The following is a 17,921-nucleotide window of genomic DNA, read 5'->3' as shown; positions in this document are numbered from 1 at the left end:
TCTTTGGAAATAGCTATGTATCTTATTCTTCCCATACCATAAAAAAGCATGCCAACTTGATTGAAGGTCTTGTCCTTCTAAGGTTAATAGTCCTTGTTAGGAATGTAAGTCACCTAACAGTTATTTGGGTTGGAAATATATAAACTAGGATAGACATTTTAATACTGTCTTTAAGAAAATGCTACAACTGTAATTGAGTGTGGTTTCTCAAACGGCAATAAGATGGAGCCAGAAACCTGGGTTGTTTAGTCTCAGTGAGTTTCTGTTCATTCTGTTGGAGAGAGTTGCCGTTCCTCCTAAATGACTGTTACTGATCGTTGATGTAAGTCTGTTACTGAACTGTTTTTTGATACTGGACTTTGTTATTTGGATTATCCCTGAACTGAACACCGACTGCTTTACCTGTGAATGACTTGGACTGCTTATCTTGGACTGTGCTTAAACGTTTATTGGAAGTAAAAACCTACATTTACTGTACAGTGTATCTGTGTGCTATGTGTGTATTATTCAACACTACTCTCACTACTTCTTCCTGTATGCGCTCATTCTCCTAACGGGGAATTACCTCAGCACTGGTTATGGCCCAGGCCATACCAGGCTCAGATAACTGAGAGTTGGTGTGAATGCACAGTACTGTATACAGACAGCTGTTTACTGTTTAATTGTGGGTTACTATCCTGGTAAAGATGGCATAAGACACTTCAATAAGTCTATCACTGATAACCCAGTTGGATGGAACAAACTATGTTTCCTGGTCTATGAAGTGCAGTCTACTTCTGCGTAGAGAAGGGTTATGGACTGTAGTTCAAGACCCACCGGATGTAAATGCTTGGGATTCAGATAATGAGGACGATGCCAAGAAGCTTGCTGACTTTAAACAGAACAACGAACGAGCTCTTTGTATAATTGGACTAATACTGAGTGACCAGCAGCTAGTCCATATTCGTGGAGAAGAGTCTGCTGCTAGGTGTTGGGAGAATTTGAAGAAGATTTATGTTCGTGACAGTGTAGGTGCACACATACATCTTACATGTAAACTGTTTAGAGCACGTCTGCTGAAAGGTGGAGATATGTTAGCTCATTTGAACTTCATGAAAAGAACTTTTCAAGAGCTGCATGAAAAAGAACTGATATTTTCAGAGCTGCATCAAGTTTACATCATTCTTTCCTCGTTGGATGAAAGTTATGATGATTACGTATCTTCACTGGAAGTCCTGCCCAGAGATAAACTGACATTGACTGACATAACTGGAAGGTTGTTAAAAGAAGCAAGAAGACGGCTGGATAGGGACCAACTGAGGAAGGAACAACCAAAGAAGAGGATTTGTGTTCAACTGCCTATAATGTTAGTAAATGTTTTTCTTGTGGGGCTAGGGGACATATAGCTAATTTTGTAAGAAAGGAAAACGACAGAATACTAGTAAACACCAGAAGGCCAAGAAGAATATTAGTTTAGCTATGTCTAGCAATTCAACTGTAAACCATGATTTGTGGGTTGTTGATAGTGGAGCATCGCAATGCATTACTAAAGATAGAGGTTTATAAAGATGTCTACGAGTAAACAACATGTATCATTGGCAAATGGATGGAAGATGAAGGTTTCTGGTGAAGGTAATGCATATTGTTCTTGTATCAACGAACATTTAACTGTTATATGTACCTAAACTAAAATTCAATTTGTTATCAGTAAGGGCTTTAATTAATCTTGGTTATGTAGTAACCTTTAGGGGAGATAAATGTATAATAGAGAAAGAGGGTAAAAGTGTTACTGCTAATTTAGAGAATGATTTATATGTGATACATGATGACCAGTTGAAGATGGCTAACTCAGTTTATAACAATGTTAAGCCACATGATGAATGTATACATTTACTACATAGACATCTGGGGCACATTAATTTCAAAATGCTGAAACTGTCAATTTGTCAGAGGGCGTAAAATTGAAACCCTGTAGCAAGTATTTAAACTGTAATGCTTGTAGCCAAGAGAAAAGCAAGGTTACTCCAGCAAACAGACTAAATGGGTTTAAGACCAAAGAACCTTTAGAGGTTGTTTTTGCTGACATAATTGGTCCTAAGAAACCTAGTTTAGGAGGTGCCTGCTATATTTTGAGTATTATGGACCATTACTCAAGGTACGGTTTCTGCTATCTCATGAAAAACAAAACAGAAACATTCCAACATTTCTTTAATTGGCTAAGGTTTGCTGAGAGAAAAATGAGGAGTAAAGTAATTACTTTAGTTATTGATAATGGAACTGAGTTTGTTAACAAGAGATTCCAAACTATGTTAAAATTGGCTGGTGTTAAGCATAAACATTCTGCACCTTACAGACCACAACATAACTCGTTCGTAGAACGAAGAGGGCAAACGTTACAAGCCATGGCTCGCACTATGTTATCTGATTCAGGTTTACCTGAAACACTGTTGGGTGAGGCCATAATGTGTAGCAATCAAGTTTTAAACAATGTAGTTAACACAACAACTGGTGAATTGCCATTCACTTGTTGGCATGGCAGAAAACCAAATTTAAGTTACCTACTGTCAGCTGGTGCTCCATTCAAAATCCAAGAAAGAAATACTTAGACTCCTTTAATCAGAGAAAAGATATCTTTTACTGGAAATCAAGTGGTAGCAACAAAAGAATTCTGAATCTGAGAAAAATCACATATACAAAGTAATGGCAACGTTCCCACCCCCAATAGTTCAATTGGCTCATCCAATTAAAAGTTGTGTATATCATCATGTGGGCATCTCCAGGTGGTGATGAGGCTTCTGTCCGTTGACCTTGACATAGTTTGATAAAGGGTTGCAGCTGCGCATAGCATACGATAGAAACCAAACAAGAATGTACCCCCCCCCCCAGTTTATACAGTTCTGGTTTGTAACACCTCCAGCTCACTTCCCATAACCATTCCCCCCTCCTCCCCCCGTTACTTATGACAGCCGAAAGATGCAAAGCAAAGGGAGAAAATCTTGAAGGCTGACACCCACACACATTTGGAGCTCATTTGGTGCATATTCCCTCACAAGTAAGAATGAAAGGGCAACATAGAGCTAAGAAGTTATTTTTTGAAGGTTACGAGGCTAACCATAGATCATTTAGATTCTGGGATCAAGGCACAGCTCATATTTATTGTAGTGCTAGTGCAAAATTTCTCGAGCACGTTGGTGGGATAAACTGGAACATGAATCCAGCAATGATATAATTATTGACACCCAAATAGTCCCTAAAGATGAAATAAGTAAACCACGAATAGCCATTAAAGAGGAAGAACAAGAGGAAGTAGAAGAACAGGCACAGGAAGAAGTAGTAGAACAGGAGCAGGTGGAACAGGTGAGTCCACCAGTTAGCCCTGTATTACCAAGACGTTCAACCCGAGTCACACGACCACCTGATAGATATCAGGCTAGTGTTGTATGCCAAGCAAATACAGTTCCTGTGTGTATTATTCAACACTACTCTCACTACTTCTCCCTGTATGCGTTCATTCTCCTAACGGGGAATTACCTCAACAGTCCTTTATGCTTCAAATTGATCCATCCTTTCAGCCATGTAAGTACCAAGGCCTGATAATACAATTTCCAGTCTGGCAACCCAAAGCCCCCTCTTTTTTTGGAGTCTTACAACATTTTCAAACCTATTCTTGCTTTTTTTCCGTAACAAAATATATTTTAATATTATTTTATTTAGTTCTTCAAAATATTTTCCCCCAGTTTTATTGGAATTATTTGAAATAAATATAATAATCTTGGTAAAATATTCATTTTTACAGTAGCTATTCTTCTTGTCAATAACAATTACAGACTTTTCCATTTCTCCAAATCTAATTTAATTTGTTGCATCAGTTTCATATAATTATATATTTCATATATAATCTCCTTTAATCATTGCACATTTTGCTGTTAGTTGTATCCCTAAGTACTTTACTTTCTTGACCATCTGTATATCAATTCTTTCCATCAACTCTCTTTTCTGTGTATCTGTAGGATTTTTAACTAGAATTTTTGTCTTTTCTTTGTTTATTTTCAATCCTGCAACTTCTTCATATTCTTCTATCTTTCTAATTAACTTCTGACCAGTTTCTAGTGGGTCTTCTACCGGTAGTATAAAAACCAAATCCTCTGCAAACGCCTGTAGCTTATATTTCTCTTTTTTATTTCCATTCTTTTCATTTCTTTATCTTGTCTCATATTTCTGGTTAACATTTCCAAAGTCAATATAAGTGGTAAAGGAGACAATGGACATCCCTGTCTTGTGCCTTTTTTTATATCAAAGTTCTCTGTCATGTCCCCATTTACCATCACTTTGGCTGATTGTTTGTGATATATTGCTTTAATCATATTGATAAATCTCTCCCCAAAGTCCATGTATTTTAGTTGTAATAACATAAATCACCAATCAACGTTATCAAATGCTTTCTGTACATCAAAAAACATCAATGCCATTTGTTTTCCAAGATATGTTTCAAAATACTCCAATGCGTTTAAAATCATTCTCATGTTGTTTTTAATCTGCCTCTTTGGCAAAATTCCATTCCGACCTACATGTATAAATTAATTCAAACCCCTTTTTAATCTCTCTGCTATTATTGAAGCATATATTTTATAGTCCACATTCAATAGAGATATTGGCCTATAATGATTAAGCTGCATTAAATCTGAATCATCTTTCAGTATAAGAGTAAAATTTGCTTCCATCCATGCATTTGGTACTTTCGCTTCTAGTAGAACTTCATTATAAACTTCCAACGTAACTGGGCCTAATATATCTTGTAGTTGTTTATAAAATTCTGCCGGTAGCCCATCAGGCCCTGGTGTTTTATTATTCTTTTGTTTCTAAATCACTTCTGTCAATTCCATCATCGTTATTCGCTCATTCAACATGACTTTAACTGTTTCAGGTACTTTAGAAAGTTCAGATTGTTCCAAATATTGTTGTATTCTATTTTCAGGGATTTTCTCCTGATCATACAGTTTCCCATAATACTCTTGAATATTTTTTTTAAATCCTCATTCTGGTAATAAAGGGTTCCTTTCTCATCTATTAGTCGATGTATCAGTTTTTCCCCCTCTCTTTTTTCAGTTCATATGCCAACCATCTTCCTGGTTTATTCACATTTTCAAAAAAAAATTGTTTAACACTTTTGATTTTTTGTGCCAGTTCATCTTTTTCCAATAGGTTCATTTTATGCGTTATTAGGTCTATTTGATTTATCTGCGTTAAATCTTCTTTTTTTGGTGGTTCTTTCTGTAGTTCTAATTGTAATCTTTTAAGTTCTTCTAACATTTTTTAATTTTGTGTCTTCTTATTTTTCTTCCCCATGTAAGTTATGACTAATCCCCGGGTATTCACTTTAGCAGTATCCCATTCAGCAGTGATGGCGAACCTTTTAGGAACCGAGTGCCCAAACTGCAACCCAAAACCCATTTATTTATCGCAAAGTGCCAACACGGCAATTTAACCTGAATACTAAGGTTTTACTACCAATGGTGGGATTCAAATAATTTAACAATCGGTTCTTCCTAATGACCAGGTAGGCGTGGTTGGGGGGGTCGTGTGACTGAGTGGGCATAGCCAACTCTATGTCACTCATGTGGGTGGTGCCTGTATGAGACAGGCAGGGTTGGGGAGGGAACCCAGGGGTCTCTGGTGGGTGGGGCAGAAGGAAAGAAAAAAAGATCTAACCTCTTTGTGTGTGTATGTGTGTGTGAGAGAGAGAGGAAGAGACAGAATGGCCACCAGCCCTGATATAACTCTCCACACTTGTATCAGATTTCTCTCTCTCTCTCTCATGCACACATACACACAGATGTAGATTGGATCTCTCATTCTCTCTTTCTCTCATTCTCATTCATTATTCTCTCATTATCTCTCATTCTCTCTCTCATCATTCATTCTCTCTCATTCTCTCTCTCCTTTCTCTCTCCTTCTCTCCTCCTCCTCCTCTCTCTCCTCTCTGTCATTCTCTGTCATTCCCTCTCTCATTCTCTCTATCTCATTCATTCATCATTCATCTCATCTTATAATCATCATTCATTCATCATTCATTCTGTCATTCTCTCTCATTCTCTCTCTCATTCATCATTCATTTTCTCCCATTCTCTCTCTGTCTCCCTCCCTCCCTCCTTGCTTTAAGCAGGCTTAGAAAGTCTGCCAGGTCCGGCATGCTGCGCACGCTCCTCGTTCGCCCCTTTGCCTGGCTTCCCTCCTCCTCAAAGAGAGGAGGGGGTGGCGTTTGCTCTAGCACTCAGGGGAGAGTGCCACACAGAAACGCCGCTCCCTCCTTCCTCTCTTTCTCCATTGCTGGGCAACCCCGTGCAAAGAAGAGTGTGAGGTTGCTGTTCTGGGATGAGGGGACCCAGGAAGCATCTGGCTCACCTGACTTCTCTTCCTCTCACAGCCACATTCCCCAGTCTAGTTTGATCCTCCCCAGGCCCCTGTCTGTTTCCCCCACTCTCCCCATCAGCCGGACAAAGCTAGGAAAAAAGCCAGCCCTCACCGGTGCCCAGCTTCACCAACAGTGGGCTTGGAAAGGGCAAAGTGAGCTGCATTGCAGCTGAACTTTGGTGCACTACTTGTTGAGGCGGAGGGTGGGGTGGATCTAATAGGTGGACAAGCTAAGTGCCTGAAGAAATTCAGCTGGCTGGCAGGGAAGCAGGGCATCCCAACACCGGCAGCTCTGCAGAAAAAGAAACTGGTTTTTTTTGCTGAGCCGAGCCAACGCAGGATCATATTGTGGTTCTGCATTGTATTAGGCTTCAAGAGGACAGGATCCCATCTCCCCCATTGTGAAGTGTGCAAGTGAAAAAGTTCACTCAATCAATTCTAATTTCATGAGATTTTTTTCTTTCTCGCGAAGTTGGAATTGATTGAGTGAAATGCGATTGGAGCTGGGCTGGGGCGACTGTGCATGTGCCCACAGAATCTGCGTGCTACGTCTGGCATGTGTGCCATAGGTTCACCATCATGGCCATACAGTTTGCAAGGAAGTATCTTCTTTCCTGTTCTATTTTTTTAAAAAGTCCAGTTCTTTTTCCGTACTTTGTATAAATTCCTTATCTTATAGTATTGCTTGGTTCAATGTCCATCTCAATTTTCTTTTTTGTCCTTTCCACACAACTTTTACTGGATTATGATCTGCCCAAACATTGGGTTCTATTTCTATCTCTTGTACACATGTTCTCAATTCTAATGACATCCATACTATATCTATTCTTAACCAAGATTTATGTCTATTTGAATAAAAGGAGTACTGATTTTTCTTGGAATGTGTTTCTCTCCATATATTTCTAGTTCCTATTTCTTCCATCATTTAAAAAAAAGTTTTAGGGAGTGTTTTCCTAGCTTTTTTACCTATTTTACTACTCTTATAATCAAGTTCTGTATCTACAATTGCATTGAAGTCTCCTACCACACAAATATTTTCGTATTCCAATTCTATAATTTTCTTCTGGAGTTTTCCATAAAACTCTTCTTGTTTATTATTAGGTGCATATATTGCTATCAACAGCATCTGCTCATAATTCATTGTTATCTCCATCAATATTCTCCCATCTTCATTTGCAAAAAATTATCTAGTATTTATTGTTTCTTTAATATATAGAGCGACCTCCCTTTTTTTTTTTTTTTTTTTTGCTGTGCTAATAAAACATATAATTTCCCAATTTTGGAATATTCCAATAATTTACTATGTTGTTTTTTATGTGCACCAGAGGTGGTATTCAACTGGTTCGCACTGGCTCGGGTGAACTGGTAGCAGTGATTTGGCATGGGCTTCAGAAGACTCTTTGAAACAGAACAGCAATCTAGGGCTGGAAGGGATCTCGGAGGTCATCTTCTAGTCCAAGGGTCTTCAAACTTGAGAGCTTTAAGACTTGTGGTCTTCAACTCCCATATTTCCTGAGCTATCATGATTGGAGGAGGAATTCTGGGAGTTGAAGTCCACAAGGCTTAAAGCTGTCAAGTTTGAAGACCCCTGTTCTAGTCCAACCCCCTGCTTCAGCAGGAGATCCTTACAGAATCATAGAACAGCAGAGTTAGAAGGAATCTTCAAGGCCATCTAGTCCAAGTCCCTAGCAGGAGACCTTATATCATCTGGAATCTGGATTATTTTGGCGCTGAAGGGCATATTAATAAATATATAAATGTATTAAAATATATTATAGCATTATAGAGAGTTACTTTATAGGCATTTCTTATTTCGCTGTTGTAAAAAAAGATTTCCTTAACTTTTCATTTGTTATAAAACAATTATAAACACATGCCTGCAGTCAGTTACACCCCTCTCCTATTAAGACACATGATTGTCCCATCTAAATCAATCTGAATCCATCTATTTTCCTGGATTGATACATTTCACCCCAGCATCACCCCCTGGGAATGAAACATACCTCTCTGGGAATGTAATGTACCTCCATTCGGAGGAATCCACACCTTTGAAGTATGCTGTTAATAGCCTCAAGTGGTCGATTGCGATCAATTAGATGGACAATAGGAGGAGAGATAATGAAAGGTAAACATTGCCGGAGGAATGTCTTTTGCAGGAAAGATGTAAATCTAAGTTAGAGAGCTTTACAATGCAGTTACTCAACTTCTAAGAATCTTAAAGGTATAAGAAGGACAGGGCATCTTTCCGTATTTTGTAGAATTTTCCTCCCATCTCTCTTGTGATGTGCTAGGAACTTCTTCCCAGATCTTTAACTTTAATCAAAGAATAAAAGTCTTCTTTCTTTAATTTGCAAGCCTCCATTTAAGTCTTTGTTTTGGTTCATTTTTGGCTTAAGCGTACTGCCAGACCTTACAGTGCCTTTAACACAGAGGAAAATTGGCAGAGGAGTTTACTAGGACAAGGCTGCCATGCAGAGGAAGGCAGAGATAGTCCTTCACTTACGACCACAATTGAGGCCAAAATTTTGGTTGCTAAGCAAGAGCGTTGTTAAGTGAGTTTCACCACATTTTACTCAATCCATGACATCTCCTGGGTCTAATGGTCATGTGCAAGCTAGGGAAGTAAATCTGAAGGTGTGTGCAATGTTCTAATGTACAGAAGTTTTTGTTAAATATGTAGCAGAAAGTGGACTATGGGTGTGTTTTTCCAAATGCATTGAGGTTGAATGTGTATAGTTTTAGAAGAGCTCTGTGTGTGTGTGTATGTGTACATACACATACAGTATATATAGTAGATAATGTATCTTTTTGTGTGCCTATACACACACTATACTATGTAATATGTATGTACACGTGGCATATATACAAAAGATTAAATAGTGTATTTTGGATGTTCAGTAGCAGTAAATAGAGAGGGAAATTGTACCTCTTTGAGGCGAGGAGAGGCCAGGCAAGGCACCATTTGATGTGGGTGACATCAAGTTGGCCACCCAATCACATGACCACCCAGTCACATGACCACCAAGCCACACCCACCAAATAAGCCACACCCACAGAACCGGTAGTAAAAAAAAATTGAATCCCACCACTGATGTGCACCTCTTGAAGACGAATCAAATCTAGTTTTTTTCTAATTTATTAAAAATCCTTTTTCTTTTCATGGGTAACTTCAGTCCATTTATGTAGATTGCCAATAGTTTTGTTTGTTCTTCTATTGTTTACTTATAGATAGGTTTTGTTGTTCTAGTTTATCTTATTTCTCTCTGTTCTTTTACACTTGTTCCTTCTTGTTCCCTTCTTTCCTTTCACTCTGTTTCAGTTTCTTCTTGTGTGTGCTTCCCTCTCCTAACAGTTCCTCTTGTTTTTTTATCATCTATTTCCTATTGTCCAGTCTCTTATTAAAAGCCTCCAGTGGTGGAGCATCCACAATTTCTGAAGGCAATCCATTCTACTGGTTTATTGTTTTCACTATCAGGAAATTTCTCCTAAGTTTTAAGTTTCTTCTCTCCTTGGTTATTTTCTAACCATTGCTTCTTGTGTTGCCTTCTGGTGCTTTGGAAAATAACCCCCCCCCCCCTTTTGTGTGTGTGTGTGGCAGCCACCCAAATTTTAGAATACTGCTGTCCTGTCACTCCTATCCTTTTCATTAGACTAGCCATATACAATTCCTGCAATTGTTCTTCATGTGTTTTACCTCCAGCTAGCTAATCATCTTTGTTGCTCTTCTCTGCACTCTTTCCAGAGTCTCAATATCTTTTTTATATTGTAGTGACCAAAACTGGATGCAGTATTCCAAGTGTGATCTTACCAAGGCTTTATAAGGCAGTACTAACATTTCATGTGATCTTGATTCCATCCCTCTGCTAATGCAACCTAGGATTGCATTGCCTTTTTTGGCATCTACAGCACACTGCTGGCTCATATTTAAGTGATTGTCCACTAGGACTCCAAGATCCAAGTTACTGGTTTTCAGCCAACTTCCACCTAATCTGTACATGAACATTTGGTTTTTCTCACATAAGTGTAAAACCTTGCTTTTCTCTACATAGAATTTCATTTTGTTAGATAGGGCCTAGTGTTCAAGTCTGTTGAGAACCTGTTTTCTGGGGTGTTAACTATTCCTTCCAGCTTGGTGCCATCTGCAAATTTGATGAGTTCCCCTCCTATTCCCTCATCTAAATTGTTTATGAGGATATTGAGGTGTACTGGGCCTAAGATAGAACCTTGAGGTACCCCACTACTTACATCCCTCCATGTAGATGTAGTTCCATTAAGTTGTGTGGTTTTTCATCCGGTTTCAAATCCATCTAATAGTGATGCTATCTATCCCACATTTTTTCTAGCTTACCAAGTAGTAGTTTATGGTCTTCTTTGTCAAATGTACTGAAATCCAAGTATACTACGTGCACACTATTTTACTGGTCCACTAATTTAGTAACTTTGTCAAAGAATGAAATAAGATTTATTTGGCATGATCTGTTTTTGACAAACCCACGTTGGCTCCTAGCTATAACTTTGCTTGCTTCTAGGTGTTCTGTTACTTGGTCATCTTTTCAGGATCTTTCCAGGTATTGAGGTCAGACTGATTGGTCTCTAGTTTCCTGGATCTGTTTTCTTCCCCTTTTTTGAAGATGGGAACCATAGGTGTTCTCTTACCATTTTGTTGCCTATTTTAATTTGAATTCCTAGTCTGTCTTTTATGGTTCTGTTTTTCATAGGTTGGGCCATTTTTTCTTTTTGTATGATGACAGATGCAAGAAAAGAATAAAGCAGCTCTCCCTGCTGCCTGTCACTTCCTTGCCATTACTGGACCAATTGTTTCTTTGACTTTTTTCTTTTAAAAATTATTTTTGACATTTGTTGCAAGTCTTAGTTCATTCTTAGTCTTAGCTTTCCTGACTTCATCTTTGCAGATTTGGGCTATTTGCTGGTATATTGGTATTCTGCCTTAGTTGTGTGTCCCTCTTTTCATTTTTTATAACTCTTTTGTTGTTTAGTTTATCAGAGTTCTTTGTGCAACCATGCTGGTTTCTTTGTGGATTTCTTATTTTTCTTTTTCAGTGGTGTTATGCTGAACTGAGTTTGTATAAACATATTGTTCAGTGTTTCCCAAGCTTCTTGAGTTGTTTTCCCATTTAAGACTTTCATCCATGGAATCCTTCCTAAACTCTCTCTAGGAGAGAGCAGAGAGGAGAGCAATGCAGGATTGAGGGGCAGCTATCTAGGAAAAAAAGGAGAAATTAACAAGCCCCTCCCTGGCTGGGATATAAGGAGGAGAGGTGTGGGAGGCGTGGGTGTTGGAGGCATCCATTCATGCTCCAGAAGAGTTCCCTCTGGCGGATTCCTTGCCAGGATTTCCTTGCCACTGATCAGATTGGTCAGGACATTTTGTGTTGGGATTGAAGTGCTAATTGAGGCTCCCTGCTTGTAAATCATCTACTGATGTGTGATCTGGAGCTTTGTCAGTGAATGCTGTGAATTCCTGCCTTTCTAAATAAAAAGGGGTTTTTCCTCACCAGTAGGCTCTTGAGTGGGACTCATGAAAATTGGTCAGAACAAGTTTTATGCTAGTGGCTCTAAGAAAAAAATGTGCCTATTTTGGTTCCTTGTAAGCCTTTCCTCCCCAGCCAGGGTAAATTGATGATGATTTACCCTGGCTGGGGAGGAAAGGATTGCCATGGAAGCAAAAGAGATGGAATTTCTTCTTTGCTATATTAGCATAAGACTAACATAAAGCTAGCACTGGCGGCACTAAAAATAAATTATGACTATGCTGGCTGGAGAGGAAAGGCTTGCAAGGAATCCAAAATAAGTATGATTTCTTCTTAGCGCTACTAGTGCTAGCTTTATGCCAATCTTATGCTAGTAGAGCAAAGAGGAAATCTCATCTCTTTTACTTCCATGGCAATCCTTTCCTCATCAGCTAGGGTAAATCACAGGGGTGGGATTCTACTGGTTCAGACCAGTTCAGGCGAACTGGATGTTAAGTTTTCATCTGGTTCACCAAAACAGTATTTCAACTGAGCCTCGCCCTCCCCACCCGTCCCCTCCCAGGAATCTCCATGCGATATAGGTAGGTGCAGGGTCCAGGCGGAGGCTGTGGAAGGGGGAAAAACGGGCCTTCCCAAAATCCAGAAACAGGCCTGTTTCCAGCTTCTGGAGGGCCTCGAGAGCCCAGGGAGGCCGTTTTCACCCTCCCAGAGGCCAGGGGGAGGCCTCCAGACCCTTGGCAGGATCAAAAACGGCCCTCCTGGAAGTCTGGAAACGGGCCTGTCTCCAGCTTCCAATGGGCCTTCAGAGCCCGCGGGAGGCTATATTCGCCCTCCCAGAGGCCCAGGGGAAGCCTCCAGACCCTTGGGTGGGCGAAAAACAGCCCTCCCAGAAGTTCCAGTAGGCCACACCAACCATGGCCACGCCCACCCAGCAACTGGGCAGCGAACCAGGTGCTGGGATTTTTGAATCCCACCCCTCGTAAATCACTACTGATTTACAGGTAAAACTCGAAAACTCCAGGATTTTTGAAAGATATGGTGCAGTGGTTCTGAGATAACACCTGCCAGCTCCTTTAAAACTCTGGGATGTAATCCATCAGGCCCTGGTGATTTGTGTTCATCAAGATCAGACAGGTGTTCTCTTACTATTTTTTTGCTTATTTTAACTTTTATTTCTGGTCTGTCTTTTACAGTTATGTTTTGGGTGGGTTGAGCTATAGTTTCTTTTTGCATGAAGACCAATGCAAAGAATGAGTTAAGCAGTTCTGCTTTCTCTCTGTTGCCTGTTACTTCCTTGCCATCTTCTCTCTTTAGTGGACCAACTGTTTCCTTGATTTTTTTCTCGTTATTTATATGTTGGAAGAAACTTTTTTTATTATATTTGACTTTTGTTGCAAGTCTTTGTCTTTGCAGATTCGGGCTATATGCTGATATTCTGCCTTTGTTGTATGTCCCTCTTTCCATTTTTTCTACTTGTCCTTTTTTTCTTTCAATTTGCCAGAGAGATCTTTGTGCAGCCATGCTGGTTTCTTCTTGGATTTCTTGTTTTTCTTTCTCAGTGGAATTGTGCTAGTCTGGACTTCTATGGTTGTACTTTTCAGAGTTTCCCAAGATTCTTGAGTTGTTTTCCCCTTTAGGATTTTCATCCATGGAATCTTTCCCAAATTCTCTCTGAATTTATTAAAAGCAGCTCTTTTAAAATCCAAGACTCTGGTGTCATTATGTTCTATTGCTTGTGTTTGTGTTATGTTGAATTCTAGTACAGGTGAAACTCAAAAAATTGGAATATCGTGCAAAAGTTCATTTATTTCAGTAATGCAACTTAAAAGGTGAAACTAATATATGAGATAGACTCATTACATGCAAAGCAAGAGAGTTCAAGCCGTGATTTGCCATAATTGTGATGATTATGGCTTACAGCTCATGAGAACCCCAAATCCACAATCTCAGAAAATTAGAATATTGTGAAAAGGTTCAATATTCCAGGCTGAAAGTGTCCCGCTCTTATCAGCTAATCAAGCCATAACACCTGCAAAGGGTTCCTGAGCCTTTAAATGGTCTCTCAGTCTGGTTCAGTAGGAATCACAATCATGGGAAAGACTGCTGACCTGACAGTTGTGCAGAAAATCATCATTGACACCCTCCATAAGGAGGGAAAGCTCAAAAGGTAATTGCAAAAGAAGTTGGATGTTCCCAAAGTGCTGTATCAAAGCACATTAATAGAAAGTTATGTGGAAGGGAAAAGTGTGGAAGAAAAAGGTGCACAAGCAGCAGGGATGACCGCAGCCTGGAGAGGATTGTCAGGAAAAGGCCATTCAAAAGTGTTGGGGACTTTCACAAAGAGTGGACTGAGGCTGGAGTCAGTGCATCAAGAGCCACCACACACAGACAGATCCTGGACATGGGCTTCAAATGTCGTATTTCTCTTGTCAAGCCACTCTTGAACAACAAACAACGTCAGAAGCGTCTTACCTGGGCTAAAGAAAAACAGAACTGGTCTGTTGGTCCAAGTGGTCCAAAGTCCTCTTTTCTGATGAGAGCAACTTTTGCATTTCATTTGGAAACCAAGGACCAGAGTCTGGAGGAAGAATGGAGAGGCACACACTGCAAGATGCTTGAAGTCCAGTGTGAAGTTTCCACAGTCTGTTGATTTGGGGAGCCATGTCATCTGCTGGTGTTGGTCCACTGTGCTTCATTAAGTCCAGGGTCAACACAGCTATATACCAGGAGATTTTCGAGCACTTCATGCTTCCTTCTGCAGACAAGCTTTATGGGGATGTTGACTTCATTTTCCAGCAGGACTTGGCACCTGCCCATACTGCCAAAAGCACCAAAACCTGGTTCAATGACCGTGGGATTAATGTGCTTGATTGGCCAGCAAACTCTCCTGACCTGAACCCCATCGAGAATCTATGGGGCATTGCCAAGAGGAAGATGAGAGACATGAGACCGAAAAATGCAGAAGAGCTGAAGGCCGCTATTGAAGCATCCTGGTCTTCCATAACACCTCAGCAGTGCCACAGGCTGATAGCTTCCATGCCACGCTGCATTGAGGCAGTAATTGCTGCAAAAGGGGCCCAAACAAAGTACTGAGTACATATGCATGCTTATACTTTTCAGAGGTCCGATATTGTTCTATGTACAATCCTTGTTTTATTGATTGCATGTAATATTCTAATTTTCTGAGATAGTGGATTTGGGGTTTTCATGAGCTGTAAGCCATAATCATCACAATTATGACAAATCACAGCTTGAACTATCTTGCTTTGCATGTAATGAGTCTATCTCATATATTAGTTTCACCTTTTAAGTTGCATTACTGAAATAAATGAACTTTTGCATGATATTCTAATTTTTCGAGTTTCACCTGTAAGCTGGCTGGGGAATAAAGGCTTGCAAAGAACCAAAATAGGCACAATTTCTTTTTAGCACCACTACCATAAAACTAGTGCTGGTGGAGCTAAGGAGAAATTGTTATAGTTTATGCTGGCTGGATAGGAAAGGATTACAACAGAAGCAAAGTGATCGAATTTCTTCTTTTTCATTGTGCCACGTGGCCCAGCAAGGGAGCTGCCTTCTCTACCCTGACTTCCTGAGCTTGTCAAAAGATAAATAAATGAATGGGGATGGAGTGGGGATGGGAAGGAGTGAATGGAACTGAGTATGTTGGCATAACATGCCCAATGCCTCTGAGGACCAAGCGGGGCAGGATGGAATATGTATGTATATAAGTATATACCTACTTTTTATCTATATAAGTAAAAAGATAAAGACGTCCCTGTGGATTTTACTCTGCTAGTCATTGCTGACTAAAGGGGATGATGCTCATAAAAGTCATTGAGCCACTGCTGTCCAAAGATCATGTGGCCAGCATGACATCACAGAGCGCTGTTATCTTCCCACCAAGGTGCTATCTATTTATCTATTGCATTTGCATGCTTTCAGATTACTAAGAGCAGAGGTGAGGACAGGAGCTCACCCTGTCATGACACTTGGGTCTTGAACCTGGGCTGCCAGCTTTCCAGCAGATAAGCCCAGTGTCTGAGTCACCATACCACTCTTTTTATGTATATATGTGTGCATTTACTGGGCAGTTAATTCTTTGCTTCATAGATGCTTGGCATTTTTCATGTTGCTGCTGAAGTTTTCTTTAGCATGATATGTTTGGTATTTTGTTTGAAATACCAACTATTTTCCATGAATATTGGCCCTCATTGCTTCTCTTAACACATACGGAAAACCATATCAACTGGTGCTTTCAATAGAAATTTATAAAGCGGGAGTATCAAAATCTTTCTCATTTCAAACACACAGATTCAAATTCAAATTCTTTGTATTGTATTCAATTTATGCTCCAAATGTTGCATGTGATAGAATAATTACCAACAGATGAAGCAGCCTCACTCCAAAAATAAAAGTAAACCAGTCAATGACAGGTAGATGTGTCAGTGTGTAAGAAATTATGAGCTGGGATAGCCATAACAACAAGATAGCCAATGGGAACTGTTTGGTGACTAAGAAACAGGATCTGGTGTGATCCATGTCAGATAGCTCGGAGCCTGGGCGTGGTTTAGCTTGGCTGGTGTATGTGTGTGTGTGTGTGTTTATGAGTTGGTTTGTAAATAATTCAGCAGGATTCATTTATAGAAGAAAGTTCTTTATATACATGTACAATATAATATAAAGTATGATGCATGTATACAATACCCATGCAGCAGAAGCCAGAACCAGAACTCAGAATCCAGAAGTCATAATCACAAGCAAAGATTGCAAGGACAAACCAAGTCTTATATATACAGATCAATCAAGCTAAGTCATGCCCAGGCTCCGAGCTGTCTGTCATGGCTCACAACAGATTCTGTTTCTTAGTTGGCAGCAGCAATTTATTGCTCTATCTGAGCAATTGTTAAAGGATTTAAACATAAAAGTAAATGAAGCTGTAACAATGTTTGGGGATAATGCTGCTTGCATTAAAATGGCAACAGGTGACAGAGTAAAAAATAGAAGCAAGTGTGTGGATATTAAATATTGTAATATAAGAGAAGCCATCAAATGTAATTTGATTAGCTTGCTTCACTGTTCTTCAGAAGACAATCTGGCAGATATAATGACCAAGCCATTGGGTGGAGTGCACCATGGTAAGAATATTAAGTTATTTGGTTTTATGTCTATAAAGGCAGGAGTCTATAAAGGCAGGCGTGTAAGAAATTGTGAGCTGGGATAGCCAATGGGAACTGTTTGGTGACTAAGAAACAAGATCTATTGTGAGCCATGACAGACAGCTCGGAGCCTGGGTGTGGCTTAGCTTGACTGGTGTGTGTGTGTGTGTGTGTGTGTGTGTGTGTGTGTGTGTGTATCTTCTGTGATTATGACTTCTGGATTTTTAGTTCTGATTCTGGCTTCTGCTGCATGGGTATTGTATACATGCATCATACTTTATATTGTATATAAAGAAGTTTCTTCTATAAATGAATCCTGCTGAATTCTTTACTTGTGTACTTGTTGGATTGTTGCAAACTCTGACAAGATGTCTATATAATATGACAATCGATTGAGCAGCTTTTAGGATTTTTTGATGGTGCCTCGTTCTCTACCCCGGCCCCCAGCATCTTTAAGTCATGAGATTCAGCAATTTGTTGACCCAGTTCCATATACCAACCAAGGAGGATTGTACTAGTTTATCTACTGTTATTAAGTTCTTGAGCATTTTTGGTAGTTGGTAAGCACTACAAATTAGGGCAATAAAAAAATCACAGTCTTCAGTTTCTATGGTTTTGGCCACATTTTCTTGTACCATGCAGCTATAATAGTGGCAGTGGTTTTGTTTCAGTTCTCTGTTGTCTACTAGGTTTCTGCGCAATTATTTGAGAAACCTGTTTGCTGGAGCTTGGGAAGCACAAGACCTTTCACCTCTACCAGTGAGCATGCCAAAAGCCACAGAGGCACAGGTGAGACTTCCTTTTTAAGTAAATATTTTCAGATTCCAGTCAAACTAATCAAAGTCAAAGAGGGGATATTGGAAACATTATTTGTTAATAT

The 17,921-nt window shown here is 39.7% G+C and overlaps 1 protein-coding gene across 2 annotated transcripts in view; it reads left to right on the top strand.

Annotated features, from left to right (window-relative positions):
• HACL2 (2-hydroxyacyl-CoA lyase 2) overlaps positions 1-17,921 on the top strand; it is an 85,950-nt gene that overhangs the window by 46,554 nt on the left and 21,475 nt on the right. For both annotated transcript variants that reach the window (XM_026679651.2, XM_087957100.1), the window contains one exon: positions 17,731-17,830. In XM_026679651.2, the coding sequence (XP_026535436.1) occupies positions 17,731-17,830 (100 nt within the window). The remainder of the gene's footprint in view (positions 1-17,730; positions 17,831-17,921) is intronic.

This window comes from Notechis scutatus, chromosome 2 (genome assembly GCF_049901735.1).
Source record: "Notechis scutatus isolate UNSWTSFEM ecotype Mainland chromosome 2, rNotScu1.2, whole genome shotgun sequence".
Taxonomy (NCBI): domain Eukaryota; kingdom Metazoa; phylum Chordata; class Lepidosauria; order Squamata; family Elapidae; genus Notechis; species Notechis scutatus.
The sequence above is the reverse complement of the archived record's forward strand: the minus strand, read 5'-3'. Positions and strand labels throughout refer to the sequence as shown.